Source organism: Rhinatrema bivittatum, chromosome 1 (assembly GCF_901001135.1).
Source record: "Rhinatrema bivittatum chromosome 1, aRhiBiv1.1, whole genome shotgun sequence".
NCBI classification, from domain to species: Eukaryota; Metazoa; Chordata; class Amphibia; order Gymnophiona; family Rhinatrematidae; genus Rhinatrema; species Rhinatrema bivittatum.
In genome coordinates, this window is record NC_042615.1 from 528,926,480 (window position 1) to 528,945,335 (window position 18,856).

Genomic DNA, 18,856 nt, shown 5'->3' on the forward strand with positions numbered 1-18,856 from the left:
GCCGACAGCCCGAGAGCGGGAGATCGCTCCCGGGACCCCCACTGGACCACCAGGTACCTGTAAAAAAGTTTTTTGGGGGGGGTCAGGAGGGTGGGGGAAGCTAAGGGATTAGTTTTAAAGGAGTATTACTCGGGGTGGGTTTTTTGTTTATCGGCTTGGGCGCACCCAATAAACAAAATCGCGATCAGGCCAGACAAAAAACCCCCCACGATGTGAATCGGAACCGGAATCAGAACCGATTCCGGTTCCGATTCACATCTCTACGTCTTGGTGTTTGGGTACTTGCCAGGTTCTTGTGGCCTGGATTGGCCTCTGTTGGAAACAGAATGCTGGGCTTGATGGACCCTTGGTCTGACCCAACATGGCAATTTCTTATGTTCTTGGCTGGAAGTTAGGCTTCCTAAGCAGGATATCCTCTCCTTCCAGACATGGTGCGATTAGGAAGACAAGCACTGGGAGCAAACCCTTTAAAACTACATGCACATGTAAATGGCATGCATTTGCACATATAAAGAGGCAGGATTTGTGAGCAATATTTACATGCATTAATTTTAAAAAATTAATAGCAAATGTATGCACTATGTTACATTTTATGTAAATTGGTTTAATATATGTGTGAATAACCACTGGTATACATGTACATTTTCCACTTAGGTGTGTGCAGAGTCAGTCTATAAATGGGATAGCAGCATGCTGTATCACATCATGGATTTTCATAGCCATTCTAGTGTTTATCCTTATAGCTTTCAATGTGGTTTAGTCCTGGACCAGCTCTGTCTGTTCCTTATGACATGGAACCTATTGCTATCTCACCTCAAGAAGACATATATTGGATATTAGGATAGCAAGGCATGTGTGGATGATGACCTCATCATTAGAAGCCTGGATTATTTATATTTTGGCTTTGACTTTATTCATTACATCTGGATTTTCTCCATAAGGAACAGAACCTAAATTCTGCAACAATCTATCTAGGAAATTTTAAGTTGCCTGTGTATTATTATATATCAGGCAAATAGTTTCTATTGGGTGTCTGTAGTTTCATCTACTCTACAAAATTACAAGCTCTTATTTTTAGTAAATTAGACTACTGCAACAGACTTTTACTGGGCCTACCTACCAATGTCAAACGTCCACTGCAATTCCTGCAGAATTCTGCTGCCAGACTGTTGACTAATACAAAGAAATTTAACCATATTACTCCCGTACTAAAAGAACTTCATTGGCTCCCTATTGGTTACAGATCACAGTACAAAGCACTTGCCCTAATTCACAAATCCCGGTACAATGAGAAGTTTGAATGGCTCAATGCAGCATTCCATTTTCATATACCAACATGATTAACGAGATCAGCTAATACTGGGCTATTACCAATCCAGACTGTAAATACATGAATACCGTTAAAAAAAGAGCGATATCTGTTGCCGGACCCAACCTATGGAACTCTCTACCACCACAATTGAGAATGGAAACCAACATCAAAGTCTTTAAGAAAGGAGTTAAAACATACTTTTTAACAAAGCATTTAATAACGGTTGACTTTGATGGTGTTTTTTACGTTTATTTATATTTTAGTTTTTATGATTTTATGATTGTATCTTCCGATGTATAGTTGTTTCTTTTATCTTTCTTTTATTTAGATATTTTAAGCAACATGGATAATATGTAACTAGATTTTAAATGTTTATTTTAAAATACAAATTCAATTACCGATGCCTAATCTGAGATGTAAACCGACGTGATATGTTTTTACATGAATGCCGGTATATAAAAATAAATAAATAAATAAAATAGTGTAATTATTGTTTGGATGGGATGTAGCTGAGAGAAGTTACAGTTCTGACCCTGCTTCAGGAGATAGCTAAGCTCTGAAAACTGGCTGCATATAGAGTAGTGTAAGGTTCCTTAGAGATTAAAGGTGGTGGAGATGGGTGAGGGGACGAGATTACAGAAACAACAAGAAGTCCCTGATAGCTTACAACTGGAAGCATTTGTATGAGAATCCTCAAATAGTACATTATCTATATATCTTGTAGAACACAAGGCAAACCAGTCTTCTTGTAGGCAGATCTCCATTGAAAGGTGGGTCTTTCTGAGATATAAGTGTGGGCTGGTCAATGAAGGGATTTAGAGATGGAAGCAGGGAGATCTGTGGAGGTAAGTTGGGACCTACCAACGAGGATAGCCAGTGTGAGCAGGGAGAACATTAGGTTTGGTGATATATATATATATATATATATATATATATATATTTAGACATTAAATGTACTGGAGGTAGGATACTGTTATAAATCTGCTGCTCAGAGTTAGCAATCTGTTATCGAGCTCCTCCTGTAGAGGGAGGAGTTAGCAATCTGTTATGGATCTCCTCGTGGAGAGGGAGGAGTTAACAATCTATTATCAATCCCTGTTGCTAGGAGTAGCGATCTGTAGAGACTGCTCCCCAGGGGCGGAGTTAGAATCTGTAATACATCATCCCGCCAAGGGGAGAAGTTGGCAATCTGTGATAAATCTGCCAGGGAGTTAGCAATCTGTTATGGATCACCCTGTCAAGGGGAAGAGCTAACAATTGTAATACTCCGTAGGCGGAGTTAGTGATCTGTGGTGAGTTGGCTTCCCACAGAGTGGCAGTCTGTATAATATCACTCTAGTAGTGTAAAGAATGAACACTGAAAGTAAACTGGTGAATCCCTGGACCGATGGCAGGTGACAGCGCCCCCAGGAGGATATCCTGAGAGGGACCACCGGCTAGGCTGGAATATGGAGACAAACACAGATAGTTCTTTTATTAGACTGGAAGTAGAATCACCAGAGGTGGCAGTAGTGAGCTGATGTGCCCGGCAGGGCTGAAGTCCCTCTGATACTGGGATTGTGGTCTCTGGGTTGCTGAGCTGTATATTGCCATATATTATATGAGTGCTCTTGTACAGTGATAATAACGTAGTGTTTCTGTTGCTGATAACTCTCACATTAATTATGGGTTGTTGTTTTTTTATTTCCAAATCTTTTATGGATCGTGTGAATTGGCATTTGGTCTCCTTAGACTTCCATGTACTAACTTCATACAAAGAAGAATACATTAGTTTTTGTTTATCTTCTAAACACAATTCACTAGGATGTGTATGCATGTGTGTGCAAAAGCCAGAAAATAGTAATACCGAGTTTCCTCTCTTCCTCCATCATCGCATTTCCTCTCTCGTATGTTACACACATGCTTTTCATGTGCTGTGGACAATGATTGTTTCTCCCCAGTGGAAGAATGAAGCAGAGTTGCATGACTCACTGATTTGGGTCATTGGCAATAAGTGAAATAAGTCATTGGCTCCACTCAGTTAAGTGATGTTTTCCTTTTATTTCACATTTGTGGAATGCTCTGTGGTATCATTTTTAGTTGGCCTACAGTGAGTTTAAGCATATTTAAGCAATATATTTATAAATGATCTGGAAAGAAATACGACGAGTGAGATAATCAAATTTGCAGATGACACAAAATTGTGCAGAGTAGTTAAATCACAAGCAGATTGTGATAAATTGCAGGAAGACCTTGTGAGACTGGAAAATTGGGCATCCAAATGGCAGATGAAATTTAATGTGGAAAAGTGCAAGGTGATGCATATAGGGAAAAATAACCCATGCTATAATTACACGATGTTGGGTTCCATATTAGGTGCTACAACCCAAGAAAGAGATCTAGGTGTCATAGTGGATAACACATTGAAATCGTCGGTTCAGTGTGCTGCGGCAGTCAAAAAAGCAAACAGAATGTTGGGAATTATTAGAAAAGGAATGATGAATAAAACGGAAAATGTCATAATGCCTCTGTATCGCTCCATGGTGAGACCGCACCTTGAATACTGTGTACAATTCTGGTCGCCGCATCTCAAAAAAGATATAATTGCGATGGAGAAGGTACAGAGAAGGGCTACCAAAATGATAAGGGGAATGGAACAACTCCCCTATGAGGAAAGACTAAAGAGATTAGGACTTTTCAGCTTGGAGAAGAGACGACTGAGGGGGGATATGATAGAGGTGTTTAAAATCATGAGAGGTCTAGAACGGGTAGATGTGAATCGGTTATTTACTCTTTCAGATAGTAGAAGGACTAGGGGACACTCCATGAAGTTAGCATGGGGCACATTTAAAACTAATCGGAGAAAGTTCTTTTTTACTCAACGCACAATTAAACTCTGGAATTTGTTGCCAGAGAATGTGGTTCGTGCAGGTAGTATAGCTGTGTTTAAAAAAGGATTGGATAAGTTCTTGGAGGAGAAGTCCATTACCTGCTATTAGGTTCACTTAGAGAATAGCCACTGCCATTAGCAATGGTTACATGGAATAGACTTAGTTTTTGGGTACTTGCCAGGTTCTTATGGCCTGGATTGGCCACTGTTGGAAACAGGATGCTGGGCTTGATGGACCCTTGGTCTGACCCAGTATGGCATTTTCTTATGTTCTTGAATTTCACAGTTTTTCAGGAAAAAAAAAGAAAGCTACCCTCAGCTTAAGCTGTGATAATTTGCACCCTGGAAGGCAACAGGCACATATAAAGAATATTTACACATTAATCTTGTCCTCAGGAGGGCAGTACTTTACCTGCCAAATGTCATCTTGTACAATTGCCCATCTGGTATGTGGGGAAAAATACATTTGTACATCTTGCATATACATGTATTTCCCTACATATTGGAGAGGCATTCTGTGGAGAAGGTGGCGTCTGGGCAGGGACTGACTTGTGTGTAGCTTTAACTTTCAAAAGTATGTGTGAAACGTCTGCTAGGAAACTACCATCGTACATAAGCAGGTGTAAATGTGGGCAGTAGGTATTCCCAGGATAATTTTCAAAGCAAACTTATGCATGTACTTTTGCTCTGAATATCTGTGTAAAGTCTATGGGTAAAAAGTGCCCACAGACTTTATATTGCATGAAAATGCCTCCCTTTGTGTGCAGTATGTCACAGACCCTTAAAGGAAGTGTGTGTGTGTGTTTGGGGTGTGTGTGTGTGTGTGTGTGTGTGTGTGTGTGTGTGTGTGTGAAAGCACCAAAAGTGCCTAGCGGTGGCCTGAATCCATCCCTGCCTCGTACCTACCAAAAATATTTTAGGAGATTTTATTTGGCTTGGCAGCCTCTGCCTGTTCTTTTGGGCTTCTAGCAGAATCAGGACAGGCCTTCGTTGGGGTTACAATGTTATGAGCCTTCCTTTACAGTTCCAAGTTTCCCCCACCTCCTCCCTTGCCACCTTCCCATGTTTAATTGCCTTTCACCTAGCCCAGGGAGCAGTGACAGTTCTCAAATGGGGTGTGGGGTGGGTATAATGTCAAATGTTAAATGTTAAATGTTATTGTTCCTTTTCAATGTTCCTTGTAATAAGCCCAGGTCGGACCGCCCCCACCAGGGTAACTTATTGTTTATTGTAAACCGGATTGATTTGTATTGTATACAGGAATTCCGGTATATAAAAATTAAAAATAAATAAATAAATATAAACTGCCGCTCAGACTGGAATCCAGCTCTCATTTCACCACAAAGGGGCCAATGCAATACACCGAGCGCACTGCTCAGCCGAGCACACTCTTCAACCCATGGTTGGACGAACGTTTTGGAAGCGTGCCCACAACCGCTTAAGCTGCAAGGGGGGATTAGCGCGTTCAAAACGCGCTTCCAACCCACTGCGATACTAATAGCGCTCAACGCATGCAAATACATGTTGATAAGGGTATTAGCTTGTACTCCCCATCTAAAAAAAAAAAAAAAGTGCGCCTGACGCTCACATTTTAATGCTCAAAAATTAACGCCAGCCCTGAGCTGGCACGTTTTGAGGCACCCCCAAGCCATGATCAGAAGAGCAAAAAAATACAGGGTTTTGTTTTTTTTTTGTGGTTCCTCCTATTTAATACTGTTGCAATATTAAGCAGGGGGAACTACAGAAAGATGCAACAAGAAACAAAAAAAAAAACAACTTGACAGCAGTTAGGTTAGGATAAGGAACGCTCAATTTACGAGCATCCATTTTCCTTTCCTTCCTTACCCGGGCACGGCCACTTCTCCTGGGCGCCTGATGGCAGCGACGTGCTTGGGATGGGCAAATTATCCATTGCACGCCCCCTTTTAGCGCGCCAGCTCATTAGAATATTAGATTGAGCGCCCAAGAAAAGGGGATGTGCGCGCGTTCAAAAAAAACGCTAGCGTCCAGGCTGGATGCACGTTGTTTGTGCGCGTGATGTTGCATCAGTCCCAAAGTTGGTCAAATGAGAACTATTTCGCTTGAGAAAACTTCAAGATCATGATATCACTAGGCACTGCAACCTGCTTTTCTGATGATTTCATGGACAGCTGCGTTGCTTTCTTAAATCCACAGACTGAAACCCTAGTTTATGGGAAATATGTGGTGGATTGGTACGCACTTGCAATTTGTTAAAAAATGATTTGGTTGGAGGGAGGGTTTTTTTTAGACTTATGATGTCATTTAAAATCTAATGAGAGCTGTGCTCCAGGATATGCTGGTCTTTTCCTCCTGTATTTTTACATATATCACAAATTATTTTTATTTTTTCAGGTTGCTGCAATCAGTATAGGGGTAGATTTTAAAAGGCCCGCGCGTGCACATGGACCCAGCTATTTTATAACATGCGCATGTCGGCGCGCACATGTTATAAAATGCGATTCCCGCACGCTCATGGGCGCTGGATTTTAATGTCCGTGCTTCCATGTGCAGGCAGATGGCCTCCTCCGTGCATGGGGGGGGGGGGGGAATTTTAAAAGAATCGCACGGCGACACAATCTGACTTTTGCCCTGTTCCCTAAACATAACCCTATCCTTCCTCCCTCTTGCCTGACTCCTAAGCCTACCTTAGCTATCCCCAATTTTTTTGTTTTTCATACTTACTGCTCCTCCGGAGCAAAAGTAAACTCCATACACTGGCCGGCTCCCCGCTCCCCCCAGACCCTGCCCCCTGGCCTGCCCCTTTCTTCAGGCCCGGCACTTCTGTGTGCATCGAAAGTTACGTGCATGGCTGAGACCTTTCTAAAATGTGCTCAGCGCGCGCAGGGCCCGGCCACGTGCGTGACCCCTGGTATTTGCATGCGCGGGCCTTTTAAAATCGACTTGATATTGAGTGAAGTATATTGTTGATTTTTTTCTTCACTAGTCTCTAATTTTGCTTTAGATAAGTAACTATTTGTGATAGCAACATGCAGATTTATAATCTGCATAACATCTGCAAAAGAAAATACGTAAAAAAATACATGTGTACTCCCTTTACAGCATACACACCTTTTCCTTCCTGCAACAAAAAAAATTAAACTGGGAATGGAGGAAGCATTATTCTACTTCCTTTCCATTTGCACATACATATTTAATCTTAGGCAACCTTTTCTTTGGTCTGTGCTTCCCCTCCTAGAATCTAGAGTTAGAAAAGTAAAAAAGGAGAGTCATTCACATTCTATAGATGGCAATTTTCTGGGAGGAGCTTGCCTAATTCCAGAAGGTAGACTGAATAAACTCAAGTTCTGAATATCTTTATGTTTTCTGTGTGTGGGGTTCTCTATGAGAAATTTTGGAGTTTAAATCACATACTGGCTGCTAACCTCTAGTTAGGCATACCTCCTAAAACAGTCTGCATTACCAAAAGGATTGAAACAAATCTGAATTAGGAACCCAGTATATATATTTTTTGTTTGACAGTTTCCTCTTGCTTCTTTAGTCTTCCTTCTCGATTGGAACCAAGGCTGGGATCTGGCATCATGAGCCTTCAATCAAAACTACCCAGGGGATCATATCTCCTCCAAACTATTTAAAACTAGTCTGAAAACCTGGCTTTTTAAACAAGCTTTTTATAAAGACAAAGAGAAGGAGGGAAACAGTTGAAAGACAAGGACGCACCAAGTAATCAGTTTTCTTCCTCTAATATCTCCAAGTGCATATTAACGCTAGATTTGAACCGCTTGACAGTTTTTCAACCGATATATAAGCCTTAATTAACACATAGTCCTTTCTTATTAAAATATGTTACCGTTCTTTGTTGGCACATGTATAATTTGTAATCTATACCGATTACAGTTTTTCCTTATTGTGCCTTTCTGTAAACCATTGTGATGGTGATCAACTTAACGACGGTATAGAAGAGTTTTTAAATAAATAAATAAACAAACAAACAAACAAACAAACAAACTTAAGTGAGTCCACTCATTACAGCAACAGTTCTTGGCTGGGGGCCATGAGCAGGGCTCCTATCAGACCCTGGTAATCATGGACCCTAAAGCTAGCCACTAGGTGTCACCATTGAGCAAAGACTTATGACTCTTTCCTCAAAGGTCTGTGAAAGCTTCCCCTGTAGCATCCCCAGCCCCGGTCAACCAAGGGAGCCAGGCAGCAAACCCAAAGCCCCCTGGCATGGCAGTACACAGTACTGGAACAGAATATTTTAATATGGACTTGACCAAAGATTTCTTTTCCAGTAGCTCTTGGCAAATTACCTTTTTTCTGGCTTGCTGGTCTTTGGAAGAATGTGCCTTTACGTGCTTTCTCAAGGAACTTGGATCAGTGTAGCGTTTGGTACAGCCTGGAATCTGACATGCATACGGTTTCTAAACAAGAAAGGACAAGAGAAACAATTTCTGTTAAACAACTTATGTGATCGGTATGGATATTCAGTTTTAAGATTTGTGATTTCCATGGCATTTGCTAATTTTTGACCTGACTGGTATGAAATGTAATACGTGTTTACTAAACACCATGGGCTAAAATTTACAAAGATTGCATGGAAAGACATCTAAAATTTGCACTTAGTTTACTATTGTGAGATGTCTAATACATCTTCAAACATCCAGTCGTATATATAGGTCTTTTAGTTATCTAACTTTAAAGAGCTGTCTGATCATGTAGTTCCTTTAGATGTCCATGTGTAATTTTCGAGAAGCTGTACATCTAAATATAATGTCGTGTATACATCTGCACAAAGTATTGAAGCATCACAGTAGGAGGGTGATTTAGCAAGGAGTTTTTCCATAGCTTTTTATGACCTCAAGCAACAATTTACACACAATTTTAATTTACAAAAATGGTTTAATTGTTTAAATTATAGGTTTTAAAAATATTATTTCTCATGTGGCATATTAATACCCACACCAGCTCTTCCATGATGATTTGATATTATGAATGTTTTGCAAAATGTGTTATTAACTTCAGAATAGTCATGTTTCTTGATTCATGTCCTAATTTCATTTTTAGTATTTTACATTCCAAATTTACTTATTCTAGACCTTAACTGATGGACATTAGTAAAGAGTGTATGCTCCTAGATGGTGACATTGATTTCAATGAGAAAATAAAAACTGATTTTAAAATCTGACAACTATTCTATTAGGATTTTATAATTATTTATACATATATGGGGACAATAAAGAAATAACTGTTCTCCTTTAATGCTATTTATTTATTTATTTTTGGATTTAGCTCATGCCTTTTCAAAATGAGTTACAGTCGAATGTTGGTCATGCTAAGTAAGATGGACAAATTTCCAGTATACCTTTTTTAGCTCTTTCTTGGGACTAGGGGTATAGGAGGAGTATCCTATTGATTAGAATAGCAGGCTAAGAACAAGAGAAGCCTGGGTTGAAATCCTGCTTATTTACAGATATTCTTTGTGACCATTGGCAAGTCACTTTACCCTCCATAGCTTCAGGTTCAAACTTAGAGACTGATTTACTAAGCATTTTCCCCATAGACACGAGAGGCCAATATTCAAAAGCCATTTAGATGGATAACTGAAAGGTTTTCCATCTAAATGGCAAAGCGGCAATATTTGAAGCCGAATGTGGCTAAATTCTAGCTGCATAATGAGTAATGCAGCTAGAATTTAGCCATATAATTTGAGAGTGATCCAGGGGTGGGCAGGAGGCATTTTGAGCAGGCCACAGTAAGTCACATATCCAGCTAATTTAGGGGGTTATTTACTAAAGGTTTATCGCGTGCGTTAGGACACGCCATAAACCCCTATCGCACCTTTTATGGTGTCGCTATTTGTGCGAAAAGCTGCAGCCAGCCACACCATGGCTGGCGAAATCGCACCGCCGTGGTGCGAATGGCTGCGGCCTTTCGCAGGCCCGCCCCCTCTTTTTCACGGGATTCATCATTCTGCGAAGAATGATGAATCCAGCCCTTAGCTAGCCACTCCATGGCTGAATATCGGCCCCAAAGAGGTCAATATTCAAAGTGCTTTCACTGCTATTTAGCCAGCTAAGTGTAACTTATACAGCTAAGTAGCTCCTGTTGACTATGCGTCTATGTTAAGCGGCCGCAGCATAGCTGCATAAGTCACATATATGGCTAAAAGTTAGCCGGATAACTTGTGGGCGTGTAGTGGGCGGTGCGAGTTAGCAGTACAAGTTATGCAACTAACTACCGATATTTGGTCTTAGCCGCATAAGTTATATGGCTAAGTTAGATGTCTCTTAGAGCAGATCTAACTTAACTGGTTATAACTTATATGGCTAAGTGTGATATATATGCATATATACAATGTCTTAGCTGTGCCACTGAATAAACTTTGTAACTTAGTTACACAAGTTATATCTGGCTAAGGCCTAGATTTTCTAAGACACCGCGGCATCGTGAATCACGCAGTACAGGGGGCGGGGAGGCGATGCGGGGGGCGGGCCTGCGCTGCCGGCTTTCTCACCCAATAGTGCCATCGTAAAAGGTGGTGCTATTGGGCGCGAAATTGGAAGTGAAAAGGCTCCTTACCTTTTCGCCGTCCACGCTGTCTTTGTGGCATCCGCCCTGGTGCCGCCCCGACTCCTCCTGTTCCGGTCTTGACACCGCCCCTTTTTAGTGATCGCACGCGAAAAGTCCCTTTTCGCGTGCGATCGCTTTGAAAAATGACTCCCTAAGTTACTTAAACCGCCATCTTTCAATATTCACCTCAGAATGGGAAAAAGGCCTTAGTAAATCAGGCGCTTAGACTGTAAGCCCTTTGGGAACAGGGAGACACTTACTGTACCTGAATGTAACTTGGATTTAACTACTAATGGGAAAAAAGACATGAGGTTAATATAGATTGGCAACAGTTGAATGAATCTTTGAAATTTTTATTTTAAATGCAGGTGGAAGAAATCCATTTTTGTTGAATTGCCTAACTATGCTTCTGTGAGGTTCCTTAAAAAAGTACTAAATTTATGGAAATGTTAAAGATGCATAAAATATGCTATTCAAAAAGCATGGTTGCATAAGTTAATTTGAAATTTGAACACTTCAAAAACTACCTTAAAAGGGCCTACTAGCGTGCATTGAAAACAAGCTTTAACGCACTTTGTTACCCCCACACTGATACATTAATGCTGTATAATAAATTGGACCCTTTGAGCTTTAACATCTCAGATACATAAATGGGTGAATATTAAGTTTCAAGATCGAGTCATGTCTGAAAATCTACTCTACTATTTGACACAGCATGGTAAATTTTTATTAGGGTGCCCAACTGTAAATTGTACATGTATAATTTTAAACATGCACAACATAACCTGATTTTCAAACACAAGATACTCACATAAACTGTATTTGAATATTGGCTTCTTACATGGCTCTCATAGAGCCATTTAACTTTACCTGTTGCAAAACAGCATAAATGATATGTAAGTTATACGTATGGGGTCAGTTTTCAAAAGGATTTAGTCAGCTACTTAAGGACTTAGCTGGATAGATCAAAGTCTTTGAAAATTGACTGAGCTATCAATTTTAACCACTCAAATTCTAGGCAGATCTGAGGGTGAGGTTAGATCAAAAGAGAAAGTTAGATGGCTTGCGACAGTTTAAAATGCTAGCTACCTAATGTGGCTGGCCAATTCTAGGTGCTGCCATAGACGGCCTAGATATGGCTGGCCACATCCCTCCTCCATCCTGGCCCACTGCTATATGTTAGGATGAACAGGAGACTGCCTGCCTCCCACCGACCATCATTCAAGGATCTAGTAGGGGACGGGGAGGGAATTGACTCCATGATCTTCCCTACCCTGCCACCCATCTTGAAAGGATTATCAGGGGGCCTTCCAGCACCCAATGATACCCCTTTCTCCTGCTTGACTTCAAAAGATGAGCAGGGTCTGCCAGTCCCCCATAATCCCCTCCCTCCCCCTTCCGAGAAGTATAACCCCATTGCATCCCATCCCCATTCACACCCCTTAGAAGTCTCCCAAAACTCATCCACGGTGCCCCTAGCCAAGCTGGCGGGAGGATTCATTCTTCCCTCCTACTGTTTCAGTGTCTGGCATTGCTCTGACAACATCGCTAGTAGAGACAGAACTGGAAATGCCAGATGCCTAGCTGGCAGGAGGGAAGAGCAAATCCTTGTGCTGGCTCTGTTGGGGCAATAAATGTGAGATTTTGATTTTTTTGGGGGGGTATTCTAAAGGGTGCAGATTGGAGTCTAGGGGGAGCTATGAGGGTACTATTTTTCAGATGGGGGAAGGAAAGAGGATCATGGTGGGATGGTGGTTCCCCCTAGCTCATCTTTTCAAACTGGGAAGGAAGGGGGAGCTGAAGGGAGGAGTCTGGCCTCTCTCCAGATAAACCTTTGAAGGTCAGCGGGTGAGAGGGGAATCGGATAATGTTCTCTCCCCCCACTTATATTTTCAACTTGGGTGGGAGGTAGAGGAAAATCACTGTCGCTGTCACACAACTTGTGCCTTTGGATGGGAGGGAGAAGCCTTTTTTTTTTTAAAGCATACTTAGCTGGCTAGCACTGAGTTTCAACTAACTGGGTAAGTTTGACATGGCAACCATAGCTGCACAGAGCTAGTTGAAGTCGAACAGGTCATGTCCTGACCAACTAGATTCACCTGAAAACTCACCTAAAGATAACCTGTTAAAAGTAACACGTTATCTTGGTCACGCTGCAATCGTTTGAAAACTGCCCTCATAACTTTTGAAAATTGAAATTATAATCTGAATTTTTAAAGCCCAGCACGCGCACTGATTAGGGGATGTGCGCACAATCCCCTAATCAGTGCGCTGAATTTTAAAAGCTGCCCATATGTGCACACAAATCCTGATGTGCGAATATCTCGCATCGGAAAAAAAAAAAGGCAAAATGTGGGCGGGGTGTGGGTGTCCTGGGGATGGGGCCCAAGAGATACTCATGCAAATACCTAGGTTCAGTGCCTGGCGTGTAACTTTACTTCTGCTATGGATGAGGTGTAACTGTCAATAATTACATTTTCAGGTGTGCAAGAAGGATTTGAGGTGTCTGGGTTATCTCGGGGGGGGGGGGGGGGGGGGGGCTGGTGGCAAGCTAACGAACCAGGGGGTTTTGGAGGATCTAGCTAAACACTAGGCTAACCGGTGGACAAACTGGTAAAACTGGTCATTTCACTCATGCATGCTTGTTTTAAAATTCCATGACTTGTATGGCTGAAACCCGACTGTACATGGCTGGGTGTGTGTAAGTTTAAAACTGGGCTATTTTTTTTTTAAATGTGCACATATGTGCATGCATCTTATAAAATAGCTGCATCCCTGGGCGAGGGCCGACATATACAGGTGAATGTGCACCTGCGCGCTCATTTGAAAGTTACTGTCCATGTGTGCAATGACATGCTCCCCAAAGGCCTCCCCTCAGCTCCCCTGTCTGCCTACTCCCGGAATAACTGATTTTGATGCAGTCAAATTTATGCGCATTATGAACTTACGCAGGTGTTTTTAGGCACTTAAGGTCAAATGAGTGACTAATACATTATCAGGGAGATTTTTAAAAAATACGCGCATGCGTCCATGGGCGAGCGCAACCCGGCACGCACATGTTATAAAATTGCGTGTCCTTGTGTGCGCATGTTATAAAATCCAGGCTGGCGCACACAGGGGGATAGATTTCCCTAGTTTACGCGCAGTGACGAGATTGGATCTCCGCCCCAATTAAGGAGAGGACTGGGAGGGAACTTTTCTCCCCCCCCCCCCCACCTACCCTCCCTCCCTCTTCCCCTCTCCTCCCTGACCCCTTTGAAGGCCTTATCTTTAGCTTTACCGGTGGCCTCCAGCTCCGCCCCCTCCCCGGACCGCCCCTTCATAGGCTCTGGTGCGCGTAACAGGGGTTACGCGTGCGGCTGGGCTTCTTCTAAAATGCGCTCAGCGAGTGCAAGCCCCAGCCACTCGCGTACCCTCGTTTTTTACGCTTGGGGGGGGGGGTTAAAATTAGGCCTTAAGATGGTAACTATTAAATGAGGCCACGTGCATACGTTTTCCAGTTCGCGTCCAGAGATGTGACCATTTCATAACATAAGTGCTTTTTGTGCACATAATATAAAATAGCCTGGACGCACATACATGTGCATGTAATTTTAAATGGAACCTCAAAAATAGAACCTTCATGGTAGATGTAACGACTCTTTCAAAACTCTTAAATCCTCGTGAAACGAATGAAAAAATATTTTAAACTATTGATAGAACAAAAAATTTTTTTTGGAAGGAAAGGAATGTTTCATATACAAGATCATAAATCCCCAACCGGGGTAATATGACTATAAAGTGTAATCATAAACATCCCTCCTCCGACCAATGTGTGCAATGTGTGTACAAAACTATATTGCAGTCAAAACAGCTTTTTGTTAAAGAACTTTTTTTTAAGGAATTTTTATATAATGATCTAAAAAAATTTTTAGCTCTGTAGAAAGTGGTGCAAAAATACACTCAAGTGTTCAAATAATTCAAAATGTTATCAAATGAATGCTCCTCGCAGCCTTGATAACTGATCCCAAACAAAGGGTATAAAACTTGAAAAGCCGCTGATGGACGCGACCCAAGGAGGCTTAACCGGCAGTCTCTTATGGCTTACAACAAAAGCTCCTGCAACACCCCGACTTATCTGATGGTTTGATGGGTCACCGACGTAGCCACGTTTCAGGTCTGCACTGAGACCTTTCATCAGGGAGTTAATCCTCTTCCGATGTCTCGTCGGTCAGTGTTGAGCCATTGCCTGCTAGGTTCCAAGTGTAGGTCTTACGACTCTGTCCAAGGCTGAGAACAGACATGCGCATGTGTGCGCAAATGCCACTTCTACTTCAGAAGTGGGGGAATTTTATAAGGAATGCGCATCTATGCCGTTCGCCATTTTCCAAGCTCGCCCAGTTTAGGGATAAGACTTGCAATAACCCCTAATTTAATAGCCACCCTTCCCCACTGTTAGCCCTGACCCTTAAAACCCTGCTGCCTTGCCTATATTTTTTTTTGGTTTTACTATTTATATGCCATCCATAACAGAAGTAAATTTACACGGCAGTGGACCCCGGTGCACGCAAGGACGCGTAAAAATTGATATTGCACGTCTCTTGGCCAGGCCCCGTCATGCCCACGCTCCACCCCTTTTTAGAAACTTTTTACTTGTCTGTGCAGCGGGAGATACGCGCCACCCTCGGGCGGCTTTTAAAATCTGCTCGGCGCACGCCAGCCTGACTTCTGCACATATCTCCCAGTTTTAGTGCCTGCAGAGCTTTGAAAATTCGCCTTTAAAGTCCTTATTTTTACTCATGAAAATCTCAGGTACGTTTTTGATAATTTACCACTGAATAATAGCTTTGGATGCACAATTTATACTTTAAAAATTTAATCCTGAATGCATATTAGTTTTATGGCATACTAAAAAAAAAAAAAAAAAAAAAGTAACTTGTTTTTAAAAAGAAAGTCTGAGCTACCTGGGAAAGCAATCTATAACAGCATAAACGATCACATTGTGTTTGTTGTTTTTCATTAGTTACCAATAAGCATCCTCAAATGTACTTACAATAATGTCAACCCAGAGAAATCTCCTACTTAGAAACTAGCAAGGTCATGGTCTTTAGTGAGTCTGGTTAAGAAGAAGCAGTAAAAGTCCAAAGTGCACGGATTAGAGCTAGAGAATAGACCTGCTGCAGGAAAGACAGAAAGAATTGAGAGAAAAGATTGGTTAAGATGTAACAAAGACGGATAGCAAAAACAAGTCAAGTTTTTAAAAAAAATGAATTCTTGAAGTGCAACATATAAATTTGGTTTCAGGGTTTATTAAGTAAGATCAGGGACCAATTTTCAGAAATTACTCTAACAATGACTCAAAAACCATATTGTCTTCAGTGTGGCTCTTCTTGGCTAAATATATACTTATTTGCAAACAGAACAGGCTCAAATGAAGCACCGACAAGCTCAGTTTCAAGAAGAAAAAAAAATAATGTACTTTCCTTTTGAAAATTATCCCAGAAAGAATATCTGCATACATTTACACCTGCTAATTTACGTATGTAGTTTTTCCAAGAACAATTAAGAGCAAATTGAAAATGAAAAAGAATGAGGTGAAATTTTAAAAACTGGATGTGTGCTGAAATCAGGAGCTGGGCGTGCATCTAGCACTGGCATCTGTCCACCTTATTTTATAAAGCAGGCAGATGCACGCACAAGTGCCGAGGTGCACACATCTCACATTGGAAGAAAAAGGGGCGTGGTGCTGGCGGAACATGCGCGCATATTACCTATGTGCCTGGGCGCGGGCCCAGCTCCAGTGCCACGTGACTTTACTTCTGCTATAGAGGAGGTGTAAGTTTAAAAATAAATACAGGCATCTGGGAGGAGTTTGAGGGGTCTGGGGTAACTGGGGGAGGTGCAGGCTATATAACCAGGGGGTTTGGGAGGACCTAGGAGAACACTGGGCGAGCTAGTGGATGAACTAATGAAACCGGTCCTCGGCTGGACATGCATCTGTTTTAAAATATAGGAAGTTGCACGTCCATGAGCTGACTTACGATGGTGGGCGCGCACAAGCCTAAAATTAGGCACATACACATGTGTGCCTAGGCTACATTATAACATGCACATATGTGCACACGTTATAAAATGGTTGTGTCTCTGGGTGTGTACCCGTTTGAAAGTTACCGTCCCTGTGCAACTGCAAACCCTTCCCCAACTCTGATCCCGTGAATGCCTTCCCCTACTGTGGGTAAAAAGACAAGCACAGGGGCCCTACTTTTTCATGGGTAAAGCACTATTTATTTAACACAGGCAAATGGCGTTGACATTACCTTCATGAAGATATGTTTTATATCTGCAAGCTACTCATACTTGGTCAAAATAATTTCAGCTGAAGTGCGTCAGAATAAATATAATGATCCATTTGTTTGTAGATCTAGCACCAGGCTGCACAGATCAGGCATTTTTTAAGGTTCCGAAGTTATGAACTTCTTTCTTTTTGTTCAAACCCAGACAGGATTTTTTTTTTTTCATAGGAAACAGGGGAAAGATTTTCAGAGCTGATCATCATTAGGATTGACTTCATTTAGATGCAAATATCTGTATTTGGCTATATTATTTCAACTCCCTTTAGCAATTTTGAGAATGGCAACACTGAGCAATTGCACAGGACAGAATTACTTTACCTTTCCAAACAGTCCCCAGTGCATTCTTTCTTTTGGCCTGGCTCAGTGTCTTCCACCCTTGAGGTTGCAGCCAAGCTAGAACTTGCCCCCTTCCTAGTCATTGGCATTTGTGACAGGAGGTAGGAAGCTATGGCACATATCTGCCAATCAATCCCACCCTTCTACATATCTTTACCTTGCTTGCATATTACAACCTAGCTCATGTCTACATATCATAGAATAAAGCTTTTAAGCAGCAGAGATGTCAATTTTCAAAGGAATCTAGTGGGGCAAAAGCCATGTTAGCCAGCTAGATCTTGCACCACATGTAGTGACCAAAAACACATGTGTACTTTCACAGTGCACATACTTTTAGCCAAATTGAATAGGGGCAGTCCTGGTGGTATGTTTAGGTTAGGGGAGTAAACTATGTATGCAAAATTGCAATTTCACATGCACATATAGAGGTCAATATTCAAAAGCTATTTAGATAGATAACGTAATAGTTATCCATATAACTGGCTTTCCCGGATATATTCAGCCTTTAACTGGCTCAATTGCAGCTGGCTAATACGTTAGGCAGCTAGAATTTAGCCAGATAAGTTAGGGGTGGTCCAGGGTCGTAATTGGGGAGGAGTTGAGTCAGCCGGCTAAGTTAACTGGCTAACTTTGATATTCAGAGTAGCCGGACGACTTAGCCAGCTAAGTCATCCCGAGTCCAGGAGCTGTCCTAAAGTTAGCTGGCTATATTCAATAGTGTGGCTGCACTGCTGAATATGCCTCTAAAGACAGCCAGGCAAGTTTATCCAGCTAACTTTGCTATCCATACTGGGGTAGATTTTTAAAAACTGCGCGATCGCGTACTTTTGTTTACGCAGCAGGCGCAAACAAAAGTACGCTGGATTTTATAAGATAGGTGCGTAGCCGCGCGTATCTTCTAAAATCCTGGATCGGCGCACGCAAGGCTGCTGATTTTGGGCAGCCGGCGCGCGCCGAGCCGCGAAGCCTGTCTCCGTTCCCTCCGAGGCCGCTCCGAAATCGGAGCGGCCTCGGAGGGAACTCTCTTTCGCCCTCCTCTCACCTTCCCCTCCCTTCCTCTACCTAACCCACCCCCCCGGCCCTATCTAAACCCCCCCCCCTTACCTTTGTCCGTAGATTTACGCCTGCGAGAAGCAGATGTAAATCTACGCGCGCCAGCAGACTGCTGGCGTGCCGTGCTCCGACCTGGGGGCTGGTCCGAAGGCCTGGACCACGCCCCCGGGCCAGCGCCATGCCCCCCGGTCCCGCCCCCAAAACACCGCATCGTCGGGTCCCGCCCCCGACACACCCCCTTCTGAAAACCCCGGGACCTACGCGCGTCCCGGGGTTCTGCGCGCACCGGCGGCCTAAGGAAAATAGGCGCGCCGGCGCACAAGGCCCTGCTCGTGTAAATCCGGGCGGATTTACGCGAGCAGGGCTTTGAAAATCCGCCCGACTATGTCTCAATATAGACCT

General features: G+C 42.5%; 1 protein-coding gene across 4 annotated transcripts in view; it reads right to left on the reverse strand.

Moving 5' to 3' along the window:
- Positions 1–18,856, reverse strand: part of GLIS3 (GLIS family zinc finger 3) — a 1,101,679-nt gene that overhangs the window by 300,210 nt on the left and 782,613 nt on the right. For all 4 annotated transcript variants that reach the window (XM_029613449.1, XM_029613441.1, XM_029613435.1 and 1 more), the window contains exon 6: positions 8,474–8,584. In XM_029613449.1, the coding sequence (XP_029469309.1) occupies positions 8,474–8,584 (111 nt within the window). The remainder of the gene's footprint in view (positions 1–8,473; positions 8,585–18,856) is intronic.